The sequence below is a fragment of the Lynx rufus genome, unplaced genomic scaffold (genome assembly GCF_022079265.1).
Source record: "Lynx rufus isolate CCGP_SWC_20201006 ecotype Redwood Valley unplaced genomic scaffold, mLynRuf1.p SCAF_5, whole genome shotgun sequence".
In the NCBI taxonomy this organism is placed as follows: Eukaryota; Metazoa; Chordata; class Mammalia; order Carnivora; family Felidae; genus Lynx; species Lynx rufus.
Window position 1 is genome coordinate 16654790 of NW_025814867.1, and position 27438 is coordinate 16682227.

At 36.6% G+C, this 27438-nt stretch overlaps 1 protein-coding gene across 4 annotated transcripts in view; it reads left to right on the top strand.

Annotated features, from left to right (window-relative positions):
• NGLY1 (N-glycanase 1) overlaps positions 1-26833 on the top strand; it is a 63620-nt gene extending 36787 nt beyond the window's left edge. For 2 of the 4 annotated variants that reach the window (XM_047099011.1, XM_047099014.1), the window contains 8 exons: positions 3721-3943; positions 8074-8195; positions 9174-9319; positions 11712-11822; positions 13104-13268; positions 17318-17503; positions 25356-25533; positions 25907-26833. In XM_047099011.1, coding sequence (XP_046954967.1) covers positions 3721-3943; positions 8074-8195; positions 9174-9319; positions 11712-11822; positions 13104-13268; positions 17318-17503; positions 25356-25533; positions 25907-26082 — 1307 coding nt within the window. In that variant the 3' untranslated portion in view covers positions 26083-26833. The remainder of the gene's footprint in view (positions 1-3720; positions 3944-8073; positions 8196-9173; positions 9320-11711; positions 11823-13103; positions 13269-17317; positions 17504-25355; positions 25534-25906) is intronic. The other 2 variants (XM_047099015.1, XM_047099012.1) reach the window with 2 other exon arrangements.
• Positions 26834-27438: the final 605 nt, after the last annotated feature.

Here is a 27438-nt window from a genome sequence, read left to right on the forward strand (position 1 = left end):
ACAGTATTAATTCTAAGTAATATTATGAGACTTGTTTGTTTAGTCCTTCCATCATTCATTCAGGTATTTACTGCATGACAAGCACAGTTCAAGGTGTCGGGGATACAGCAGTGAACAGAGCAAAGTCTCTGCTGTCATTGGGTGAGAGACTAAAAAAAACCCAATACTCAAATATAGCACGTAGTGATAAGTGCTGGGAAGACAAACAAATCAGGATAACAGAATAGAGAGTGACTAGGAAGGATGCTGTTTGTATAGAGTTGTCAGGAAAGTCTTCTCTGGAAAGCAGGGATTTCCACTGCAGTTAGGGGGAACCAACAACTGCAAAGGCTCCCCGCAGTGCAGGTGAGCTTGGTCCGAATAAAGGATGGCAGGGAGGACATGGTGCCTGCCACAGAATGAACAAGAGAAGTTCTCACAGAGAACTCTCACAGAGGTCAGAGAAGTAAAGGGGGTACATTAGTTTCCTGTGTCTGCTGTAACAAGCGGTCACAAACTTGGTGACCTAAAACAACAGGAATGTATTCACTTGCAGTTCTGGAAGCCGCAAGTCCATAATCAGAATCGCTGGGTTGAAATCGGTGTCAACAGGGTCTCATTATCTCTTTCTGTTCCACTATCACATCACCTTCTGTGTATGTGTAGAATTTCCCTCTGCTTCCCTCTTTTAAGGGTACAGCATGCATTTAGGGCCCACCCAGATAATCCAGTATAATCCCACATCTCCATATCCTTAATCATATCTTCAAAGTTTTGTTTTGTTTTGTTTTGTTTTTTGTTTTTTTGCTATGTTAGGAGTTACAGACTCCAGGGGTTAGAATATGCTTATCTTAAAAAAAAATATGCGTATCTTTTGGTGGACCATTTTTCAGCCTACCAGAGGAGACCAACTGTGGTAAGAAAGGGCAAGAGTAGAAACTGAACTGTATCCTGAGTGAGATGGAAACCTATTGGAGGGTTTTGAGTGACATAATCTACCTTGCATTTTTGAAAAGATTACTCTGCTGTAGGCACTTGATGGAGAAGGGTGGCAGTGCTATATTTCTCAAGCTCATTTTTAATCTAATACAAACTTTCATATTATATAAGTAAAGCTAGATTTGGAAAGCTAGGCGGCTCAGTCAAGTTAAGGATCCAACTTCAGCTTAGGTCATGATCTCATGGTTTGTGGATTTGAGTCCCGCATCAGGCTCTGTGCTGACAGCTTCAGATCCTCTGTTCCCCCTCTCTCCCTGCCCCTCCCCAGCACACGCACTCTCTCTGTCTCTCTCTCAAAAATAAATAAACTTTATTTAAAAATGCATTAAAAAAAAAAGAAGCTAGACTCTCCCTGCCAATCAGTCACATCTCTTCCATAGGTTAACAGCTATTATCATATGATGTGTTCCTTTTCATATCTTTTCCTATGTTAATACATAGGAAATACACCCATAGTTACCTGTAAAAATAGTTTAAGCTCTGTGGATTTACATACAATTTATCATCCCATATATCTTCAGTTTCTTGATGTTTTTCATTTACTAATGTGTTTTAAAAATCTTTTTAACTCTCCATAGTGTTCTATAGTATGCATGTACTATTATGTATACAGTTCCCTATTGATAAACATGGAGATTATTTACCATTTTTTTCTATTCTAAGTATTCCTGCAGTGAGAATTCCTGTAAAGCATGCCTCCTGGTGTATATATATGCACAAGTGTTTCTCTGGGATAAATATAAATGTCAAGGATGTGTTGATACTTTTATACTGTAATGGATCCTGCCAAACAAATTGCCTTCCATTGTACATAAAAAGTGTCTTGAGAGTATTTGTTTCCACTTAATGAAATTATTGGACTTCTTTTATGGACTTTGAATTTATCTAATGGGTTTGCTAATATTCTTACCGATTTATAGAAGTTCTATATATATTCTGCGTACTTTTCTTTGTTAAACATGTTACTTTTTTTCTCCCAGTGTTCTTTGCTTAATTTCATGTAGTATATCTTTTGAAATTCATGTTACAAAGTTAATATAAGAAAATTTATTTTTTTTCCATTATTAATTTCACAATCTGCATCTTGCTTAAGAAGGCCCTTCTATACCACAAAGCCACAAACATGTTCTTTTGTAATTTCTGCCTTTATAGTATTCCTCCTCTCAGTATGTTATGTAAATTCTGTTGTACCCAAATCATTTTTTTTTTATTTAAAAAAAATTTTTTTTAACATTTATTCATTTTTGAGAGACAGAGAGAGACAGAGCATGAGTGGGGAAGGGGCAGAGAGAGGGAGACACAGAACCTGAAGCAGGCTCCAGGCTCCGACCTGTCAGCACAGAGCCCGACGTAGGGCTTGAACCCACAAACCGTGAGGTCATGACCTGAGCTGAAGTCGGGTGCTCAACCTACTGAGCCACCCAGGCGCCCCCCAAATCATTTATTGAATCGTCCATCCTCTTAGAACTACTTTGAAAGGCTAACTTCATCAGACATTATGTATCACTTAGAAATCTATTTTTCAGGAGTCTTCCTTTGTTTCAGTAATCTACTTTGTCTATTTTTCACCAATATCACAATATTTTAATTATTTTTGTGATTTTGTAATGTGTTTTGACATGTATTAGATGAATTTATCTTATTGTTCTTACTCAAAGTTATGTTGACCATTTTGTCTTTCATGTGAATTTGCAGTTTGTCAAATTTTATGAAAAATTACTTTATAAATTTTAATTACATAAAATTTGTAATTATTTTTAATTTTAGTTGGTATTACATTAAATTACAGATTAATTAGTAGATAATTAACAACTTTAGAATATTGTTTTCCCATCCGGGAACATAATCTGTTTCTAGCCTTTATAGTCTCTAGGTTTTCGTATAATACAGTTTTTTTCTATTTTGAACTATATCAAACAGAAATACAAAAACACCTATGACCAGCATTGAACTTTATTAGATCTTAACATTATGCCATATATTTCCTTCAAGTATGTTTTATTATCACTTCTTAATAATAAAACTTGAAAAGATAGAAATGAGAACTCCCTAGATATGTCTTCTAGATTCATTTCTCCTCTCCTTCCCTTCTTTCCAAAGATACCACAGTCTTGAATATGATCAAGAGAAATCTTTTTAAAGTAGATATAATATTAACAGGCCATACATACCTGCTGGGGTTGTTACATACATTGTAGGCATTGTTCTCTTTTTAGTTGATGTGTGGTGAGTGTCCACAGATAGATTACATTGTGTAGTTGAAAGACTAAGAAAAGTTGATAGGGTGATTTTTTAGGTGTCTGGAATTCTCTGATTTCTGCTTGTGATTTTGTGATTGTTTCATGTTTACTGGTATATATACCTGATAACAAATTGAATATAGTCATTTTTAAATATTTTTAAGAATCAGAATGATTTTCTTACCTCCCTGTGTTTCAAGATCAATTCCACATTAACCATAGTTCCCTGAGAGGTGGTTATGTTCAGCTCACTTTAGTACATAATGTCAGTTACGGTGGTAAATGGCATACTGCTATAAATGTGCAAGGCATTATGTCGTATTTCATCCTGATTCACAATATGCTGACAGTTCTTTTCTTGCATCATATTTGAGAATACCTTCTAGATCATCTTATATTTTCATATATTTCAGCTCCATATTTTAGAATACAATATGTGTGTGTGTGTATTTTTAGTTTTTGTCAGCTTCAGATCTTACTTGGTTCTGTTTTAACTTCTCAGGTACTGATGTAAGTGAAGAGGATTTTCTTCTGCTGGAGCTTTTACACTGGTTTAAGGAAGAATTTTTTCAATGGGTGAATGACATTTTGTGCAGCAAATGTGGTGGCCAGACTAAGTCTAGAGGTGAATCATTATTTCCCAATGATGATGAACTGAAGTGGGGTGCGAACAGAGTAGAAGATCATTACTGTGATACATGCCAGTTCAGCAATCGATTCCCAAGGTGAGTGTCCCCTGGACAGTAAAGTCAGAGTGATCTCTTAATGGAATGGTTAGAAAAGAATTTTTATTAAATGAGCTTTTTAATTATTAGAAATATATTCCTCTAAGACAGAGGTCAGCAAGCTATGGCTGGTAGGGTAAGTCCAGCCCACATCCTATTTTTGTAAATACTGGAACACATTTATTCTGATTTGTGTGCTTATTGTCTATAACTCCTTTCACATTATAATGTCAGGGTTGAATACTGGCAACAGCGGCCATATGGCCTACAAAGTCTAAAGTAATTACTGTCTTAAAATTTTTTTTGATTGTTTATTTATTTTTGAGAGAAAGAGATGGAGAGAGACCGACCACAAGCAAGGAAGGGGCAGAGAGAGAGAGGGAGACACAGAATCCAAACCACTTCCAGGCTCTGAGCTGTCAGAAAGAGCCCAACGTGGGGCTCTAACTCACAAACCGTGAGATCATGACCTCAGACAAAGTTGGACACTTAACTGACTGAGCCACCCAGGCACCCCAATTACTGTCTTTTTATAGGAAAATTTGTTTACTCTTTCTCTAGCATATATTGAGTGTAGAGGCACCTGGATGGCTCAGTCAGTTAAGCATCCAACTTGGGCTCGGGACGTGATCTCACGGTTCATGAGTTAAAGCCCCTCATCAGGCTCACTGCTGTCACCTTGTGAGTGCAAAGCCTGTTTCAAATCCTCTGTCCCCCTCTCTCTGCCCCTCCCCAGCTTGGGCTCTCTGAAAAATAAATAAATTAATAAATTTAAATAAATAAATAAAGTGTGGTCTTAGCACATTTAATGCTATAAATCTTTTTTTTTTAATATTTTCTTTTAAGTCTCTTATTTGAAAGAGACAGCATGAGTGGGGGAGGGGCAGAGAGTGAGTTGGGAGAGAGAATCCCAAGCAGTCTCCACGCTGTCAGTGCAGAGCCCAACATAAGGCTCTCATGAAACTGCGAGATCATGACCAGAGCCGAAACCAAGAGTCAGTTGCTTAACTGACTAAATCACCCAGCTGCCCTAATGCTGTAAATCTTGTATTGTTCTTTTAATTACATAACTTGTAACTTTCTGATAACTTTATTAATAATTGATAGCACATAAAAATAACACTAATGACATTAATACTAATACATTGTGATAGTAAACACAATGAGGTACATAAAATAATCATCAGATGCTAATATGGAAGGTAGAAGTATAATGCCATCATATTAACGACAGAATTTTAATCAGGTGCCTTCCCCACCCAATCTAATGTATCCTCATTATTTAAATTTTAAACTAAGGAAGTTTGCACTTTTCAATTAACTTTTTTCATCCTTTAATTCACAAGCCTCTTATCAGATATTTTAAATTGGCAATACTTATAAACATTGGTTGTATCATCAGTCAAGAAAAGATACCAAGTTTTGAAATACCTCATTTTGGACACATAGGGACTTAGTTTTGTCCTACATATAGAGTTGGGATGACGAACAGTATTAATTCTAGGCTAAGCTGGTTATGCAACTTGGCACAAGTAGTATATAGAGGAGGCATAGGATGTGCTAATTCTGCCACTGTTACTGCTTCATGGAAATTTACATCTGTTTTTGGGGCGCCTGGGTGGCTCAGCTGGTTGGGCATCTGACTTTAGCTCAGGTGATGATCTCACAGTTTGTGAGTTCGAGCCCCTCATCGGGCTCTGTGCTGACAGCTCAGAGCCTGAAGCCTGCTTCAGATTCTGTCTCCCCCTTTCTCTCTGCCCCTCCCCTGCTCACGCTCTGTGTCTCTCTGTCTCTCAATAATAAATAAACGTTAAAAAAATTTTTTTTTAATTTACGTCTGTTTTCAATTACTTTTAATTATGTTGGTCATAAATTTATTTAAATTAAGTAGTTTAATGGCATCTGTTTAAGACAAACTTATCATTGCAAAGCCAATTCATTTATGCAGTGGTTTCCTTCTACAAGCTTATGGCCAACATCTCTGCTCAGCTAGGGCACTTTTCTTGCTTAGCTTTATCAGTGAAATCCTTCTCAATGCATTATGCAAAATTTGGTGTTCTCCAGTTTTATGATTATTTTATAATTACAGTAACTTTTTAAAAGATTGTGGCAAACATCTTTCAAAAAATAATTTCCAAATTAGCAAGCACCTTTAAGTGGTTAAGAAGAAAAAAGTTCCATCAAAAAGATCATTCTACAGTATAGTAGTATTTAATTTTTTTTAATTTTTTAATGTTTTTATTTATTTTTGAGACAGAGAGAGACAGAGCATGAGCAGGGGAGGGGCAGAGGGGGGGGAGACACAGAATCCGAAGAAGGCTCCAGGCTCTGAGCTGTTAGCACAGAGCCCGACGCAGGGCTCAAACTCACGGACTGTGAGATCATGACCTGAGCCGAAGTCGGACGCTTAACGGACTGAGCCACTCAGGCACCCCCAGAATAGTAGTGTTTTAAGTAGAATTGAGTTCACTTAAGTTTTAAAATCTTTACTGAGTAGTTTGTTAAAGTTGTTTACCTTTTAAATACATGAGCTCATTATACCACTTGTTAGAATAATACTAATGCTTTAAGCAGATTTCCTAGAGAATCTCTGCCTGTCCAAATCTTATCTGTCCTTCAGGTCCCAGTTCAAATACAAACTTTCCTCCCAACCACACTCTGTAACACTAAATCTGACCTGTTGTATATGGTTTTGTCACATTCTGCCTTCTTCCTGTTAATGCCTGTAAACTCCTTTAAGGCTGTACCACTGTTTAACCATTTTCCACTATAGATTCTAACACAATGCCTCATATATTCTAGGCTCTTTAATCATTATTTAAGTATGTGAAATGAAGCTAATATAAAATTGTATGTCAACTATATTTCAATTAAAAATAATTTTGGGGACGGGGACGAAACATAAGAGACTTAAATACAGAGAACAAACTGACGATTACTAGAGGGCTATAGGTGGGGGGATGGGCTGAATGGGAAGGAGCATTAAGGAAGGCACTTGTTGGGATGAGCACTGGGTTTTATATAAAGGGGATGAATCACTGGAATCTACTCCTAAAACCATTATTGCACTATAGGCTAACTAACTTGGATGTAAATTAAAAATAAATAAATAAATGATAATAAAAAAGAAAAAACAAAAAATTAATTTTTAAAAATGTGAAATTAAGAAATGTTGCTGTTTAGCACAGAGGTAATATAAATTGTTTAAATTATTGATTATGATAATGAATCAAGGCTTTTCTATGGTTATTTTATTTTATTTTCAAATTTCTGGTGAGTTTAATCTCATACCATGCATGTAATATAAAGCTAATAATGGGACTGTAGTGAAAAAGCAAGCCATGATGTTAACCACAATTAGGAATGAAGTTCCATATAGTACATGATTAAAAAGCAAATATTAATAAAGGTACAAAATCAGCAAAATCACAATACATTTGAGTAAAATGCCAGCAAGATACCATTGCTTATTAACGCAAAACAATACTTCAGGAAAAACTGACAACGAAGCATAACAAACTTAACTGAATCCCAGCGTTATGCTCATCATTTTAAAAAAAAAGCAAATACGGGGTGCCTGGGTGGCGCAGTCGGTTAAGCGTCCGACTTCAGCCAGGTCACGATCTCGCAGTCCGGGAGTTCGAGCCCCGCGTCGGGCTCTGGGCTGATGGCTCAGAGCCTGGAGCCTGTTTCCGATTCTGTGTCTCCCTCTCTCTCTGCCCCTCCCCCGTTCATGCTCTGTCTCTCTCTGTCCCAAAAATAAATAAATGTTGAAAAAAAAAAATTAAAAAAAAAAAAAAAAGCAAATACTTTACCGGGAGCAAGACAAACTAAATTCTAAAAGAAAACATACTTCAGTGAACATTAAAGCTATAGGACAAGTCCCCCGAATGTAAAAAACTATCATAAAAGCTTTAATCTTCACCCTCAGACCGTAAAAATACATCATCTTCAGGGCCGGGTAAACAGAACCTGAAAATCCACCACCATTGCCAGAATCCCAAGGATCCCCTTCATTACTGGAACTCACTGCAGTGCAGATTGAGTCGGCCCTACGTGCAGAACACCCCCTTTCAGTCCCTTTGCAGAGTTTGGTTGCAAAGTTGATAACTATGGTTATTTTTAAACAGGTATAATAACCCTGAGAAACTTTTGGAAACAAGATGTGGACGGTGTGGCGAGTGGGCCAATTGTTTTACACTGTGCTGTCGAGCCTTAGGGTTTGAAGCTCGCTATGTTTGGGATTATACAGGTATGGAATGTGGTGTGAGCGAAGTAGTAGAGCTGTGCACACTTCAGGTTTGGGTTTACAGTCTGGGCTCATCGCTTTTTGTCTATTATTTTCTGGCCTTGTCAGTCTGAGCTCCCATTTGCCTTCTGTAAATAACACTAATAGCAACCTTGTAAGTTTTTTGTATAGAGTTGTACACCTACCATTTTGCCTGGTACTTTAAACATGGCCTATAAACATTCTTTTATTAACCATTTACCATGACATTTGTAACAGTGCTTTTTCTGTATGAGTAATAACATGTAATATGCTGTAGAAACCTTTATTTTTGTAGAGATTAGTACAAAAGACATAGTAATCTTAAACCTCAGTATGCAAAAAAAATGTAATAAAAGCCATGTGAAATTTATGTTGTTCTTATTTAGAAATGATTTATCATCTACACGTTAAAAAGTTGTTTTCCTTGTTCTTAGAATTTTACTTGTGTTTCTGTTGTTTTGTAGGGTAAAATGAAACCTTCACTTAAGAGTTACTGTTCTCTTACAGTCAAATATAGAACATCAGTAGCCAGAGATCCTTTGGGAGGCCTCCTACCTGTTCTGAGTCGTAAACGTCAAGAGAGACCGCAGTTTCCAAAGTGGCATTAGCTCCACATTAGCAAAAGCTGAGGCCCATGTTTCTGATGCCGTTGTTCAATATGTTCACCTTTTTAGAGTTATGGTTCACATGATTTTTAATGACACTTAAAACTAACCACCTTGAAGGACATTTTCCAAAAATATTTTTAAGGGTTTCAAAGAGAGAAATGAAAACAAATGTTCTAGAGTTTTGTGTGCCCCAAAATGCTCAGTCCTATTAGCTAAAATTTAGACTGTTAGAAATTATTATATGATCCTTATCTTAGCAGTTTGTATGTAGTTGTTGGAAATCATTCTGGTTTTATAAACTTAACTTTTGTATTCTTTCTTCCTGCTGTTTTCTTGTGTCTTACTTGAGTAGACCATGTCTGGACAGAAGTCTATTCACCTTCTCAGCAGCGGTGGTTGCACTGTGATGCATGTGAAGATGTCTGTGATAAGCCACTCCTTTATGAAGTAGGGTGGGGCAAGAAGCTTTCCTATGTCATAGCATTTTCTAAGGATGAGGTAAAGCATAAGAAAAAAAAGGGTTTTTTCTAAGAATAAAATAGAATTTCTTTCCTTTTTGGACAGCTTTTGAAGATATATTTGACATATAATAAGCAGCATACATTTAAAGTGTACAGTTTAATAAATTTTGTCACTTGTATGCACCCATGAAATCACCTTTGCAGTCAAGATAGTGAACATATGCACTATATCTGGAAGTTTCCTTATGTCCTTTGTTATCCCTCCTTTTTGCCCCTCTTTAGGCAACCATGGACCATGGATCTGCTTTCTCTCGCTGTAGATTTCTAGGTTGTCGTTTTGGTTTTTTTTTTAGTGTTTGTTTTTTTTGAGAGAGAGAGCATGTAAGCGGGGGGGGGGGGGGGAGAGGGAATGAGAGAGAGAGAGAGAGAGAGAGGGAGAGAGAAAGAGAGAATCCCAAGTAGGCTCCACTCTGTCAGCACAGAGCCTAACATGGGGCTCAATCTCACAACCGTAAGATCATGACCTGAGCCCCGATCAAGAGTCAGACACTTAACCAACTGAGCCACCCCAGCATCCCATTTCTAGAGTTTTATATAAAATGGAATTAATACAATATATATGCTCTTTTTGGTGGGCATGATCTGGTGTCTTTTTCTCAGCACAATTATTTTGAGATTCACCCATGTTATTCTCATGTATCAATAATTTATTATTTTTATTGCTGAGTAGTATTCCATTGTATGCATGTACCCTAGTTTGTTTATCCATTCACCTGTTGAGGGGCAGTTAGATAATTTCCAATTTTTTAGTATTTCAAATAAAGTTGCTGTAAACACTTAAACACAAGTCCTTATATTGCCGTATGCTGTCTTTCCTCTTTGGTAAATGCCTAGAAGTAGAATGACTGAATCATATGGTAGAGCCATAAGAAATTGCTAAGCTGTTTTCCAGAATCATGTGCCGTTCTACATTCTCACCAGCAGTATGTGAGAGTTGTCAGTTTCTCTGCATCCTTGCTAACACTTAGTGTGGTTGTTGGTATGTGAGATGGTATCTCATAGTGGTTTTCATTTGCATTTCCCTGATGACAAATGATGCCAGGTATCTTCCTGTGTGCTTATTTGCCATGCATCCTCCTCTTTGTCCATTTTTTTTTTAAGTTGGGTTGTTCATTTTCTTATTGTTGAGTTTTGAGAATTCTTTATATATTCTGCATATAAGTCATTTTTCAAATAAATGCTTTGCAAAGATTTTCTCCTTGTCTGTGGCATGTCTTTTCATTCTGTTACAGAATGACTTTTGAAGAGACAAAATTGAGAAAGTCCAGATTATCAATTTGTTCTTTCAGGGATTGTGCTATTTTCCTTTTAAAATGAGGTATCGTCTACATATAACACTGTATAGTTGCACATATACAGCATAATGATTCAGTATTCGTATAGATGATGAAATGATGGATTGTGCTTTTTGATGTTATATCTAAGCAAGTTTTGCCTAGCCCAAGTCAGAATGATTTTTTCGTGTGTTTTCTTTTAAAAGTTTTGTACTTTCAGTTTTACATTTGGGTCTGTCATCCATTTTGAGTTAATTTTTGTGTATAGTACAGTGTGTGGATCGAAAGTCATTATTTGCCAGATAGATGACAGATTGTTCTAGCATCATTTGTTGAAAAGGTTATCTTTTTTCCATTGACTTGTTTTTGTACCTTTGTCAAAAGTTAGTTATTTAATATAAATTTAATACAGTAAAAATGGAAAAAGTTTTTATTAGTTGAATATTATGAAATTAACTTTGTAGATAAGTTTTAAAAAGCTAAGTATTCTGAAAATCTCATTTTATCAGTCTTTCTTGGAAGTATACCTGTTAGAGCAGTGCCTGGGTGGCTCATTTGGTTAAGCGTCCAACTTCAGCTCAGGTCATGATCTCACAGTTTCTAAGTTTGAGCCCCACATCGGGCTGTGTGCTGACAGCTCAGAGCCTGGAGCCTGCTTTGGATTCTGTCTCCCTCTTTCTCTGCCTTCCCCCACTCACGCTCTCTCTCAAAAATAAACAAACATAAAATTAAAAATATATATACATGTTAGAAAATGAATAAAAAGCATATTTTTTATTTTTTTCTGCAGGTTTTAAAATTTCAAGCAAAGGATAGCATTTTAAAAATCTATTTAAGAATTCTGTACATTCTAAGAGCACCTGGGTGGCTTAGTCAGTTAAATGTCTGACTCTGGATCCCAGCTCGGATCTTCATCTCAGGGTCATGAGCTAAGCCCCCGCTTTGGCTCCAACGTGGGCATGAGGTCTACTTAAAAAAAAAAACAAAAAACAAACAAACAAAAAAAACAAAACAGATAAGAATTACATACGTTCTAGACAGCAGATTAAGGTTGATGGTTGTAATCTTGTCAACTATTGTATTCTGTAATTTGAGGTGGTTGATGTCACTTGGCGATACTCTTGTAAACATGACGAGGTAATCTCCAGAAGAACTGAGGTTAAAGAAGAATTACTTCGAGAAACTATTAATGGACTTAATAAGCAGGTATGGGTATTTGTCATTTTTGAGAAGACATTTGAAGTTTTTTATATAATCAAGAATGGCCAGTTTTTAACCCACTGAAATTCTTAAAGTAATAGCATTACTTTGCAAGCAAAAGTATTTTAATATGTTAAATGTCTTTTCGTTCATTGAAAATTTTGAGGACCCCTTTTAAATATTGTGGGTGTTTTATGCATTAAATTGTCACATCTCAAAGTTTAGTGAAACAAAATTTCAATGTATGTAATACTAGGCATCAAAAGTATGTTGCTTTATTTTTCAAAGAAATTATGTCTTGAATATAATTACACACACTTGTCCAAGTGTGGAAACTTTTGAGACAAAGCACAGGAAATTGTTAACAATGACTACTTTTGAAAAGAGGAACTGGAAGTTCAAAAAGGAAGATTCGGTTTTTATTTTATATCCATTTGGTAGTATTGAAATTTTTTACTATTACACACGTGTGGGTTCTTCTGTGATTTAAAAGCCAGACCATCAATTTTGTTTCTTGGCAGGCAGTTAGAATCACCTTAATCCGGTGGTTGAGATTCAGGGTGAAGTTTCCATCTGTTTGGAATTTCACCTTCTGATGTGCAGCCCTTCAAAGATCCTAAACTGAATATCTGGAGTATTAACTAGAGCCTCTCACCTTGAAATGCTCTGAACTCCGCTGTATTTACTCCACAGTACTGTGATTCTGTAAAAATTCTGCTGTGTTTTTCAGCACGTTAGCTGTCATTTTGTGCTTGGCTTCTCTCCCTCTTTAGCTCCTACCAGTTAATAATTGGCAAATGCCTGGAAGGGAAAAGAGGTGGAGCATGTTCAGTTCACCTCAATTCATTTCTTTCCTTGGGATCTTAGCTTCTACAGCTGTGCTTGCCTTGGTAGCCTTCTGTTGCATTTAAACAGGGGTTTGTTTGTGTCTGCATGTAATGTTTTGCCCAGCTTTGTACCTTTTCTCAGTAGGACAGTTGGTCTGACACAAGGTAGTCTATCGTAGCTGGAAGCAGAAATTGCCACCTTCATTTTAAATGCAGGACAGTAAAGATCATGAAGAGTTGGATATGGATCTTAAATGATTTCTTCACATAACATTTGTAAAATTATTTTCAGTTTTCCACCGTGACCTATTACTTTTCCAAATAACTATATGTGAACAAAAAGTTGGTTACGTCTGTCAGGATCCCATTAAAATATGAATGTTTTAAGTATATACTTACTTAGAGATGGACCTCTGCACTTCCCTAATCTTAATGACTTTTTTTTAAACATGAATTACAGAGGCAAATATCTTTGTCGGAAAACAGAAGAAAAGAACTTCTCCAGAGGATAATCGTGGAACTTGTTGAATTTATATCTCCCAAAACCCCTAAGCCTGGAGAACTTGGTGGAAGAATATCTGGGTCAGTGGCTTGGAGAGTAGCCCGAGGTGAAATGGGTCTAGAGGTATTTAATTCATTATAGCATCATAATCTTTTCACTTGACTGCTTCCTATAGTGTGGTCTTTACTTACAGAAAAATGCATTCACCAGGACCTTTCAGTTAACTTTTTACAGTAATTGTGAAAAGACATAAAAGTTTGAAGAGAAGCAATAATTGATTGACATAGTATATTCACATGCAGGAGTAAGGAAAGCATTTTAAAATGGGATTTTCCTATGTAAATTTTTAGTATAGTATAACTGTCACTAAAGTACGTACAGAAAAAATGCACAAATTATAAGTGTGTATAGCTTAACAAATTTGTGCAAATTGAGCTTCCATGTAACCACCAACCAGAGTGGCAGAGAGGCCACCAGAATCCCAGGAATGGCCATGAGTTCCCTTCCGGTCACTTCTCCCACCACTAAGAGTATCCATTGTCCTCGTTTCTAACCTCATAGATTGATTTTGCCTATTATTGTGCTTTATGTAAATGGCATTGTACCATATGTACTCTTTGGTGAAGAGTTTTTTTCTTTTAACATTACTTCATGAAATTCAGACTTGGTTGCTGCATGGTTATGGCACATTTTTTCTCACTGATATATAATATGTATAAATGCAGTTTATCCGTGCCACCGTTGATGGGCATTTGAGTTTCTAGGTCTTGGATGTTAAAAGTTGTACTGCTGTGAACATTTATATACATGTTTTCAGTGAATGTATTTATGCATTTGACTTTGATGTATACCTAGGAGTGGAATTGCTAGGTCATAGAGTAGGAGTATGTTCAGTTTGGGTAGATATTGCCAAGCAGTTTTCCAAAGTGGTTGTGCCAGTTTACACTCTGACCAGCAGCGAATGAGAGTTTGTCACATATTTGCCTGTAGTTGGTATTGTCTTTTTCATTTTAGCAGTTCTGGTGGTGTGTAGTACTATTATATTGTGATTTTACCTTGCATTTTTGCATTTACCTTGATGACTAATGAAGTTGAATGCCTGTCCTGTAAATTCTTGGATATCATCTTTTGGGAAGTGCCTGTTTAAGTTTTTCAAAATAAGATTTTATACATTTTAGAAAGGCTTGTTTTACCTTTTTAGAAATTTTTTTTTGTAGTACAATGAGACCAATAATAGAATCTGGATAATTCAGTGAAGGAAAGTGTTTATTTCTTGTTATTTACTTGCCTATATCTGTTATTGGCTAGAAATGATCATTGCTGCTGTGATTACTATTGCCAAATTTATATTAAGACATTCTCTCTTGATTAATGTCCCCAAATTAAATAATGAACAATGGACATATGCCTGTAGTTAGGGGCTAGGTGAGAAGCAATGTGTCTGTAATGAACAGTAAAAAAGTACAGTAGACTGTCCCTTGCCCTTAGGGAACTTAAAGTTGACTCATAAATGTCTAAGAAGGTATGTAATGAAAAATGCTTGGAAGGAAAATACCCACCACAGTATCATACCAAAGAATTCCAAACAAAATAGAGTTTTATATCTACTTTTTCTAGATTTGCCATTGTTGCAACTAATTTCTCCAATAAAGGAATATGTCCAAAATGGGTTCATTATCCCCAGTAAACTTTATGTTTGCTTTTTAATTTACTTCATCATCTTTAGGAAGCAGTTGGAAGGGTTGGTTCAGCCATAGAATTACACGATCTAAATTCAACAGATAATTCAAATCACTGCTGATGCAGTGCAAGTTACAAGTATAAATCTAAATGAAGCCAATTTAAAAGAGCTAATTTAATTCACAGCTGTGTTCAATTTAAATAAAACGTCGATATTATTTAGGTCTTTATTCTTTTTTCTTTTTATGGATGGATGTGCTTCCTCTTGTATGGCATATAAGTTGATTAAACTTTAAAAATATGAATTGGGTCATATGCCTGGATTGTCTTCCCTTTTGAAATTTTTTTTTAAAACTTCTGTTACTGGAGACCATTAGGGCCATGGATTTAAAAAATCATTTTCCTCTTTAGAAGTAGATGTTCATTTTAAAAGTTAATTGAAAAATGTTAGTCCTAAAAAATTATGGAACTCTACCTTGAAATCATTTGGAAAAAGAAGGAAACATTGGTGATATCATTTCAGAAGGAAAAGTTTATCTTAATCTTAGAATAAAAAGATTTTATGAAATATTAATGTTATTCTGAATCTAGATTATTCAGTTGCATACACAATTACGTTCAGTAGCATAAATATTTTTCTTTTCTCTTTGGTAATTAGTTATCCTTTGTTAAATAGTAGATAATGCTACTTTTGAATTTTATTTCCATTGAGTTTATGTCAGCACCCTAAAATATTTTTGATAAAGAAGAAAAGAATTGGGGAGTTTTGTTATATGCTTGTTTTGAAGTTATAATCTGTAATTATAAATCAGTTTCTAAAAATAAGCTGCTTTTTTTTTTAAACCTTTTTAACAGTGATATTCATAGGTTCTACTAGGGAATTCTGTTTTTCATACATTTTATACTACTGTTTAATAATTCCAACAGTGATATATACACACACAAACATTATTTTTTCTCTTTTTGTTTCTAAGATGTTTTATATTTTGCTTATTGATTGTTATGCATTTGAAGTTTTCATATTGTTTAATACCTAGTACCCAATGTTTAACAAGAAAGCATTGCCTACTATTTTGATTGATTAGCAAATACTGTGGCAAGACATTGACACAGACTAGAGCACTGGTTCTCAGTGGTGGTTGATTTCGCCTTCCAGGGGATATTTGGCAATGTCTGGAGACATTTTTGGTTGTCACATCTGGGCGGAGGGGTGCCACTGCCATCAAATGGACAGAGGCCTGGGCTGCTGCTAAACAACCTGCAATGTACTGGGCAGCCCTTACTACAAAGAATTAATTGTCTGGCCCGGATGCTACTATGTCCATGTCTAAAGGACAGGGACCAGTGTTTTAGTCGCATATAAAGATGTGGGATAGGGGCGCCTGAGTGGCTCAGTCGGTTGAGCATCCGACTTCAGCTCAGGTCATGATCTCACAGCTTGTGAGTTCGAGCCCCACGTCGGGCTCTGTGCTGACTGCTCAGAGCCTGGAGACACAGATTCTGTGTCTTTCTCTCTCTCTCTGCCCCCTCCCCCGCTCACACTCTGTCTCTGTCTCTCAAAAATAAATAAATATTAAAAAAAAATTTTTTTAAGATGTGGGATAAATGTATCACCTTTCTCAAACTTTAGATTCACTCAGTGATTTCAGATTTCTAGGGATTGATTTTCATTACAATAAACATGGATTTATTTGGGGGCTAGGATGCAAATTTTTCCTGGAATTTTAAGGTAAAACATGAGCTTCACACATGTAGAAGTTTGTTTCAAGCTATGTATCCCAGGCACTCTCCTACCTTAGAGTATCAAGAAAGGACACTGATGAAATGGCTTTGAGGCCTGAAAGAAGAGAAAGAATCAAGTATATGGAGAGTAGGAAAACAACATTCCAGATAGCAGGAACAGCATGTCAAGACCCTGAGGCAGGAACTAGCTGGACCTTTTTGAGGAGCTAATGGAAGACTACCATGAGATTGGTTTGAGAAGTAAGCAGGGAATAGATCATTTAGAGCCCTGTTAGCCTTGGTAAAGGTTTGGAGTTTAAGTACAGTGGGAAGTCATTGGAGTGAGCTAAGCAAGAAAGTGACATATCCCAATTTACATTTCTAGAAAATCACTTTCATTACTATGTGGAGCTTGGATAGGAAAGGTAAGAGTTGATAGCTGGGAGTCAACTTTAGGAGACAACTGAAGGAGTCCAGTTTGGAGATGTTGGTGATAGAAATGAACAAAAGTAAATGAATTTAGGTTGAACATAAATCACAACAATATAAATCAGAGCTATGGTTTATACTTCTCATTTTCTGTTTAGTAATTTTTGGAGCTATATCCACATCATACTAATCGTATTTAACCTATAAAATGTTTTCCAAATTTTTTAATGGCACCAACTCTTCATTTTCAAGTTGAAGGAATCTCTTAACCACTGGATGTAGCAGTTCTTCATATATAGTCTTCCATTATGTTGAAAAACTAATTCTGCTTTCTTTTTAAGAGAAAAGAAACCCTGCTCATTCCCTCTGAAAATGAGAAGATTTCCAAACAGCTCCACCTTTGTTATAATATTGTGAAAGATCGTTACGTCCGAGTTTCAAATAATAATCAAACCATTTCTGGATGGGAGAATGGTGTGTGGAAAATGGAATCCATATTCAGAAAAGTTGAAACAGACTGGAACATGGTAATTTCCTGCATGAAGCTGTTTAAAAACTTTGTCATTGTTTTTAAACCAACATAGATTGGCTTCATTTTTCAGTTGTGTATAATGTGAAAACTGATATATCAAAAGTACTTTTAGTAATCCTTAAACCTGTAAAAGAAAATCCTGCTCCCAACGTTTAATCAGAAGTCCATAAGACAGTTGTGCATTTATATCAAGGAAGCATCCATTTTCATCAAAGAGGCTGAATTTAATTCATTCATGGGGAAAAAGAATCACATATATGACCAACTTGTGACTGGTTTTTTGCATGAGTATATAAAATACATTGTTATTTAATCCTTTCACAGATACTTGTTGATTGCCTACTAAATGCACATTTAATCCAAAGTCCCAAGAGCTAAGCATTTAACATGCTTTCATTTCATAAGAATGTGGATGATTGAACAGTAATACTGGCTATTTCTTCTTTGTGTCCTGAAAAAGAAAGAAATGGATGCTGGACTATAGTATTTCACTTATACCAGCTTGCACATTGTTTTCACATGTTCCCAGTTAACAGTAAGAAGCTTTGCTTTTAAAGTGTCCTACCACTTAGACACACACCAAAAATAAACTCAAAACTATTCACATGACCTCAGCAGATCTAACCATATTATTGATAGATTTTCATAGGAATTAGTGAACTTAGAGGGAGCTTTTAAAGTTAACTTGCCAGGATGTTTGGGAAGGGAAGTTGCTCATTTGCAGGACACACTGGCTAGATTTAAAGAGCGAGTCACAGGTTAGCAGCTGCTAGTGTATAGGAGCATCTGCAATATGCTTGTCACCATACTAGGCATTAGTCAGAGTGCAGAAGACGTAAGGGTAAGATCCCTGCTTTTTTTTTTTTTTTTTCCAGTCATAAGTTTTTGTTGTAAAATTTACCTTGGTGCTTGTTTTGGTGACCTTTTTAAATTACACTAAGAATAACTTGCCAACGTTAATAAAATTGTATAAATTATTCCTCTTGAATTAAAGAAGAACATAAAAAATAGAGCAAGGTGAAAATTTAAATTTTAAGATATGTATATCTATAATTGATTATACAGTTAATGAGGAAGGGTAAACTTCTCTGGAAGACTATCCTTAGCCTGAAAGTTCTTCTGAACAGAAAGCAGGATAGGATAGACATGTTATTTATCCAAGGACTAAGCTGTCATTGCGGAACTAAAGAAAAAGTATGCCTTTTTCCTAACCAGCAGTGTTAATGGAGAAAATTAATGGAAAAAAAAAACAATGACATGCTGCAGAAGATGTGATGTGATGAGAAGCAGGTCGATTCTGTCTTATTCACTCATTTGTTCATCAGCAAACATTTACTGAATGCCTGTTATGTCAGGCATTGTTCTTGGCTCCATGGATAAAAAGATAAAGATACGATTTCTGCCCTCACAATCTAACAGGGAAAGCCGAAGCACAAACAGCCATCTTACCCAGGATGCAGAGTGCTATAATAAGGATATCAACACATTGCTATGGAAACACCAAGGAGGGAGTAATTAGCTCTGGCTGTGGGAGTTGGGGATAGCTCTGTAGAGCAGGAGACATTTGAGCTGGACGCTGAAGGATGAGTAGGTGTTCATAAAGCAAGGGAACAGTAGGGGAAAAGCATAGATGACATGGCATGTTTTGAGTTCTCTAAATAGACCATTGTGCCCAGAGGGTATATTGTATGAGTAAGATTTAAATAATGTAAATGAGATGCAGAGGCCATTAAATAAAAAAAGGCTCCTACTCAATTAAAGTTTATGCCTTGATTTACCTTTACAAGGGGTATCACTTTTTAAAAGTTGAATGACTCTTTGTCCAGTTATAATATTTAATACTAAATGAAGAAAAATAGTTGAATCTTAATTACCCCTATAGAGTCTAATAACTCAGAAGTAATATATTGCCATTGAAACATTGAATTTTCCACCTAGAAATAAGTCAGTATTTTTGGTTTTGTACTAGCATGTTTCCAATTAGGGATTCTCTAGGTCCACTAAATAGAAGAAGAAACCTAACCTACCTATTTCCCACCACACCTTTCCTCAGTAACCTCCAGCCTGGAATCATGACAGCACATGCAGCCTGCTCTCAGATATTTAGAACAGATTCTTACCGTCTCAAAGAGCTAGTCTCCCAGGTACACAGAGACTTACTAAATTTTACTACTTAGCAAATACATTGTTCAGTGATGTCTAATTTGGAAGAAATATAAAAAGCTGAATCAAGAAAACCAGTATTCCTTTTAGGAGGCAGGTGACAACACCTTGATAAAAGTGTTAATAGCTTCCTAACTAGTCTTTCTGCATCTGCTCTGGTCCCTTCATAGTTGTTTTCCATGGCGTAAGGCAGAAAAGCATTTTCCAAACCCCAGTCGTTACTGAGTGCTCTTAGGACAAGAAACAACTCAAGTCTCTTCTGAGTCTGGCCTCTGCCTTTTTGGCCTCGCCTTGCTCCATGGTACCCCCTTGCTCTGCATTGCAGCTGCAGTGCCCTTCTCACCTCTCCACAGGACTTCTTTTACTTTCCTTTTTGTTAGATTCACTTATTCCTTTCCTTCGAGCTTGGTGTAAGCCTCACTCCCTTCAGTCCCAGCTAGCTGGATTCATTTCTCCCTTTATTTATTCACTGTACCATGTACCCCTCCTTCTTGACATTTATTCAACAAATATAATAGATTATTTGTCTCTATCCTACCAGATTGTAAACATTCTCATAGAAAAGACTTTGTCTTTCTACTCCCTTGTCCTCTCAGTATGCATCTATCTAGCATAGTGCCTGAGAAATATTTAGTAAAGATGGCTGGATGCAAGAAAGAATTTTTGAATGTATATGGCATAAATTCTATACCACCCTCAAACTGTGTAGGGTATCAGAAATAATCTGTCTTCATTTGGATTGCCCCTTGCATGTTTTTAAGTACTTTGCATTTTTGCAAAGTAGTGTTTTTGTCAGTAGAGTCATTTTAGCACTTTTTGGGGTATGGCGTTAGTCATTAGTCATTCAGTAAGTGTGCATTGTCAGACATTGTGCTTGGATGTGATATGATGTGCTTGGATGTGCTTGGACATGATGTAATGTTAAATTAAGAGTCAAGCATCAAGGTGAGCTTAGACTAGTGAAGGAAAAAGACATGGACCAGCTGTTTAGATTGGTGAGATGACTGGTAGAAGAATATGGGTCTGTATATGACTCCAAGGGAGAGAAGACAGAAGGAAGGGCCACTCTCCCTTCTTGAGTCAGAGATGACCTTGCAGAAGAACTAATATCTGAATAGGCTTTTAGAGAAGGAGGCAGTGGACGAGTTTCTCAGTGTGGAGACAGGATGTAGAAGGGAGCATGAGATAGAGCATGTGCAAAAACACTGAGGTGAGAAACGTCTGGTATATTCAGGGGAAAGTAGTAGGGAATATGGAGGAGAATGGTGGGAAATGAGACTAGAGAGGTAAACAGTAGTCAAGTTCCAAGGACTTTGATTACCTTGCAGTTATGTAACAGGAAACCACGAGAGATTTCAGACAAAGGAAGGACAAGATCACACTAGTGATCAGAGGTAATTCAGAGGCTGCCGGTAGGAGAAATAGGCAGAGTATAGAAAGATACTAATGCAGTGGGGACTGACCGATTCATGTTTGATTTCAGTGATAAAATGGAATTACGGAAATAAGATTAATGAGCAATACCAACCAGTCTATAAGTATTAAATTAAAATCTCTTGAAATATAGCTGTTCTTTTAGGTATCTGTAGGCATGACTAACTGTAGAGTGCTGCACAGTAAACTTAGAGTTCATCTTGACAGGCAAAACAGAAGAATCATTTTAAGAGTACAGTGAAGAACAGCTTCAACAGTGCAGCACAAACCTCCAGAAAACCATAACAGTGGACAAAACAGCCTGGCATGTAGTAATCAGACACCCTTTAAGTGAAGATCTGTAGGATGTGAAATACATAAAGCATAAAGAAGCTGACATGCAAATTGTTCTCAATCTTGAAAATAGTGGTTACAGCCATAATCCAAAGGACAAGTTTACATTGTGTACATTGTTAGGGGCAAAGCTTAGACTTTCCAGCCACAGACAGACTGGTCTTGTTCTCACCCACAGGTTGTGATCTGCCTGTTCTGTGTGTGCCTTACAGTTGCCAAAAAGGGACAGGGATAGGTCACCGGAGGGAGGGGTGGGGTGCTGTGTAGATTTCGGGTCTGTGGAAGGAAGACTCCATGACTTCTGATTTTATTGTCCCTGCTGCGAAAGTGAGGTGGCTCAGTAGTCCCTGAAATTGCAAGACCAAGCAGGTACAAGTTGCCCACAGCAAGTGATATCTATGCATTAAAAAACCAACATCCAAAAATTTGTCTAAGGTAACACTCAAGAAGTTAGGAGCAACCAGTAGTTACCAAAAAAATGGTTTGTTTTTTCATCTAGACAAAACAATTGAATATTTGAGAGCTTATAAAATACTTTTTTCTCCTAAATAAATTCTAAGTACTGGTTCTGTTGCTATTATACAGAGAGGACTACGGTTGGGTGTTTATATAAATCTTACTGTTTTGGCATATTTCAAATGATCCAACTGAGTATACATATGCTTGGTAACTTCTACCTCTAAAAACGCTGAGTTAGGGGTGCCTGGGTGGCTCAGTCGGTTGGGCGACCGATTTTGGCTCAGGTCATGATCTCACAGTTTGTGAGTTCGAGCCCTGCGTCGAAACTCTGTAAGTATAGTTTTAAAAGTAAAATGTAAGGGAAAACTGTAAGTATAGTTTTAAAAGTAAAATGAAAGTATTCGTGAGGAAATGTTAGGCTGACAGCTCAGAGCCTGGAGCCTGCTTCTGATTCTGTCTCTCCCTCTCTCTCTGCCCCTCCCCCACTCATGCTCTGTCTCTGTCTCTGTCTCAGAAATAAATAAACATTAAAATAAATTAATTAAATAAAAATGCTGAGTTAAAATAACTTGGTTAAAATGGTACAGAAAATATATTGTGAGAAAAAAGTGACATGAATTTTCAATATCAGTAGTCTTTTATTTCCATATACTGTTTCTTTAGTCTGGGAGACCTTTTATTTTTTCACAATGTGTTTGAATGTTTATTTAAGCATTTAAGAGTTCAGTGATGAATTCCATCCTGTCCTTTAACTTTTTTGGTCTTAAAAGCTAATGCCTTTAGGACTGAAAAATGTAAATTATAGAACAAGCAGTTCTGTCAGACATGTTCAACAGCTATTGAAAACCTTCTTATGATAGTTAAAGTTGTGGCCCAGACCGCCTTGGTATAATTAAGATAATTCTAATCTCGGGGCACCTGGGTGGCTAAGTCGGTTAAACATCCAACTTCAGCTCAGGTCATGATTTCGCAGTTTGTTGGTTTGAGCCCCACACCGGGCTCTGCGCTGACAGCTCAGAGCCTAGAGCCTGCTTCGGATTCTGTGTCTCCCTTTCTCTCTCTGCCCCTCCCCCGCTCATGCTCTCTCACTCTCTCAACAACAAATAAACATTAAAAATTAAAAACAAAAAAAAGTTCTGGAGGTAAGCTAGAAATTTGAAATTACCCTAACGTCAATCTTTCATATTTTACGTCCACACTTTGGCAAGGGTGGGACAGGGGGAGGGGGAGCTTTTATTAGACTACTGAGCTCTAAAAAGACTTAAAACATAAAATATATATATGTATATATATATATATAGAGAGAGAGACATATGTATATAGAGAGAGACATATATACGTATATATAGAGAGAGAGACATAAATTTGAATGTATTTATTTGTCTTAAGATAATTTTCCCCTGGTCTTTTCGTTTCTCTAGCCACCTTTCTTCCAATAACTGTTTGGCTCATCTTTTCCAGATAACCCCCTTTACTAGCCACTCCTTTGAAAGAGTAATTAAGCTACAGATAATCCCTGTAAATGGCCAGGAGTTTAGGTTTAATGCATGAGCCAGTTACTTGCTGTACATCCTAGAGCATGCAAATGATAGGAAGGAAGTGAGCCTTTAAAAACATTAATTAGCATGAATAGACACTTCTCTAAAGAAGACATCCGGATGGCCAACAGGCACATGAAAAGATGCTCAACGTCACTCCTCATCAGGGAAATACAAATCAAAACCACACTCAGATGTCACCTCACGCCAGTCAGAGTGGCCAAAAAGAACAAATCAGGAGACTATAGATGCTGGAGAGGATGTGGAGAAATGGGAACCCTCTTGCACTGTTGGTGGCAATGCAAACTGGTTCAGCCGCTCTGGAAAACTGTGTGGAGGTTCCTCAAAAAATTAAAAATCGATCTACCCTATGACCCAGCAGTAGCACTGCTAGGAATTTACCCAAGGGATACAGGAGTACTGATACATAGGGGCACTTGTACCAATGTTTATAGCAGCACTCTCAACAATAGCCAAATGACGGAAAGAGCCTAAATGTCCATCAACTGATGAATGGATAAGGATGTGGTTTATATACACAATGGAGTACTACGTGGCAATGAGAAAGAATGAAATACGGCCTTTTGTAGCAACGTGGATGGAACTGGAGAGTGTGATGCTAAGTGAAATAAGCCATACAGAGAAAGACAGATACCTTATGGTTTCACTCTTATGTGGATCCTGAGAAACTTAACAGAAACCCATGGGGGAGGGGAAGGAAAAAAAAAAAAAAGAGGTTAGAGTGGGAGAGAGCCAAACCATAAGAGACTCTTAAAAACTGAGAACAAACTGAGGGTTGATGGGGGGTGGGAGGCAGGGGAGGGTGGGTGATGGGTATTGAAGAGGGTACTTTTTGGGATGAGCACTGGGTGTTGTATGGAAACCAATTTGACAATAAATTTCATTAAAAAAAATAAAATAAATAAATAAATAACGTTAATTAGGCAGTTGGAGAAAGATGAGCATAAAGTCATGACTATTCGTGGTAAGTGCAGTGTAAATGAGGAAAGGGTTTTTTTCCAGACTTATTTCAAAGAAATACATGATTATTGTGTGAGTTTGAACATCAGGGATAAGTGATTAAAGAGTCAGATTTTTGGGGCACCTGGGTGGCTCAGGACTGTCTCTCTCCCTCTGTCTCTGGCCTTCCCCTGCTTGCTGTCTATCTCTCTCTCAAAATAAAGATAAACTTTAAAAAAAATTATTTTAAGAAGTAAATAAAAAGAGATTCTCGGGGGTTGAGCCTGATTGAAATGGAGTTACTGTGAAAGACCAAGGCTGTGGATGTCAATGTTAATGTCCACATCTTCTAGAATGTAGATGAAACTATGCAAGGAAATGAGCTGAAAGCAGCCAGTAACATTGGCTGCCTTAAGTAGTATACATTTAAAGTGGTAAGGATCACTGATAATGAAGGAATGGGGGCATACTATTTGAAGAGGCAAGCATGAATACTACCTTTTAAACCATTACTCAGCATTGACTGAGTTATTTTCTTGACTTCTCACTCTAGAAAAGCTTGTCTGGAAATCCACACTTAGAAAAGAAGATATAGAATAAATTGCATTTAAAAGGATTCTTCATTTTCAGCAGGACTTCTCCTAAAGTTCATATTAAATAGCTGGGCTTTACTAATTTAAAAAAAAATAAGATTTACCAAAATTTGGTTAGCATGCACCCCTTAGCGATGTACTTAACGGGGCACCTGTATCCAAGTTTCTTTCTTCCAGAGCAAAAGATGCTGTAGGAAAAATTGCTGACAAGATGAGAAATGTTACCAGTAAAAATCTCAGTGGGAAAAAACTAGGTGTTCAGAGCACCTGTATTATAGTACCCTATGACAGTAAGACTTTGACTACATGTGTTTTCTACACTACTTTATTATTTCTGACAGTTCTTGCTCTCCCTCCTCCTTTGTAGGTATATTTAGCCCGAAAAGAAGGATCGTCTTACGCTTACATTTCCTGGAAGTTTGAGTGTGGGTCAGTTGGCTTCAAAGTAGATAGCGTTTCCATTAGAACGAGTAGTCAAACCTTTCAAACTGGAACAATACAGTGGAAATTGCGATCTGACTCAGCACAAGTAGAACTGTCAGGCGGTAAGCATTTGACTGGAGAATTAATCACGATGTATATAGTTAACACTTTGAAGAATAATCGTACTTATTTGAGGGTTCCAAACCCAAGAGCCATTCGTACTCTGCAGTAAAAAATTAAAAAAAAAATTTAATTAAAACTTGTATAACCTCATTCTGATAGAAAGGCTTACGTTTTTTATTGTGAAACACAAACGGATGAAGAAAGATTATTTCTTTGTTTCAAAGGACACATTCCCTCCCTAAGGAATCATTGTATTATTTTTTAAGGGTTGGTTTTTACCTACATGTTAGGCATATAATATATATAAGCTATTTCTTTATATTCTTTAAGTTACCAAAAGCAGAGTGTTAATTTTTTTTTTTCCTCCAACAGATAAAACTCTTCGCTCCTATCATGATTTTTCTGGTGCCACTGAAGTTATTTTGGAAGCAGAATTAAGCAGAGGAGATGGTGTTGTTGCTTGGCAACATACTCAGCTGTTTAGACAAAGCTTAAATGACCATGAAGAAAATTGTTTGGAGATAATTATAAAATTCAGTGACCTTTGAGAACCTGAACATTATAGAAAAGCTGACAATAATCAAAGATTTACTGTGTTCTGAAGTAGTCTGTGGGTTCAGTGCATGCTTAGTTGGCTATTTACTACCCTCTGCTAGCCTATTTCTTTGGCTAGCTGTCCATCATGTACCCCTCAGGAAAATATATCTTTGTACTACGGACCATCGAAACCTTGAATTAAAAGCTCCCTTCCATATGTGACTGTAATTTGAAGTAAGTCTTATTGCCTCAATATGAGATTTTAATCTAAAAACTGTAAGTATAGTTTTAAAAGTAAAATGAAGGTATTCATGATGAAATGCTATTCATGATTATGATATAATCTTAAGCTAATAATAGTAATTTGACATTTTTTGATTGGCCATTAATTTCTTCATAAGTAATTAGGTTTCCTAAGATTTTTAATTTTTAATAAATGTGAAAGTATAGTATCTCATAAGTTATAATGCATGAACATTTTTATGATTGTAAATACATAGGCATTTAAGAAATAAAATGAATTATTTTGTCGTATCATTTTAGTGGTTACTTTGACTAAATAAGAATCTTTAATAAGTATGCTAAACATTGAAAACTGCTGGGATAGATAAGAGTTATGAAAACATTTAACACTGGCTGCATAAATTCAGAGATACATTATAAATCCATGTGTAGACACTTTAGAGTATGCTTTACTTTGGAGTTTACTTTTGAGTATTTCTATCTACCTCATTGAATAAATATCTGTTCTTGTCTTTGAAACTGTGTAACTAGATTATGCAGCACATGCTGTTTCAAGAGTTTTTGGTGTGTTCCATGTAACCTCTCCAATTAAATGTATTAAGCATTTGTGTGCAAGTGTGGTGATAGTGCTGAAGGAGGCAGTGGTGAGAAGGGTAGGCTCCTGTCCTCTCACTATCTTTGTGATGTTCTACAAAGCGAGTTCTCAATCTTTTTTTTTTTTTTTTAATTTTTTTCCCCTAATGTTTATTTATTTTCGAGAGGGAGAGACAGGGTGTGAGCAGGGGAGGGGCATAAAGAGAGAGAGACACAGAATCCAAAGCAGTCTCCAGGCTCTGAGCTGTCAGCCCAGAGCCTGATACAGGGCTCGAACTTACCAAAAGATCATGACCTGAGCCGAAGTCGGGCGCGTAACCGACTGAGCCACCCAGCACCCCGAGTTCTCAACTCTTCATACAAGAAAAGTACGTTCTCAGAGATTCTCACTCTGCAACTCGTAGGACATTCATATGCATTATTAAAAATGCACTAAGATCCTGAACAAAGGTCTTATATTTGCTTTTTAATTGTAGTCAAACTGTTGAGGATCAGTTTCTTGCTAAAAAGTTACATTTCAAAAAAATTTT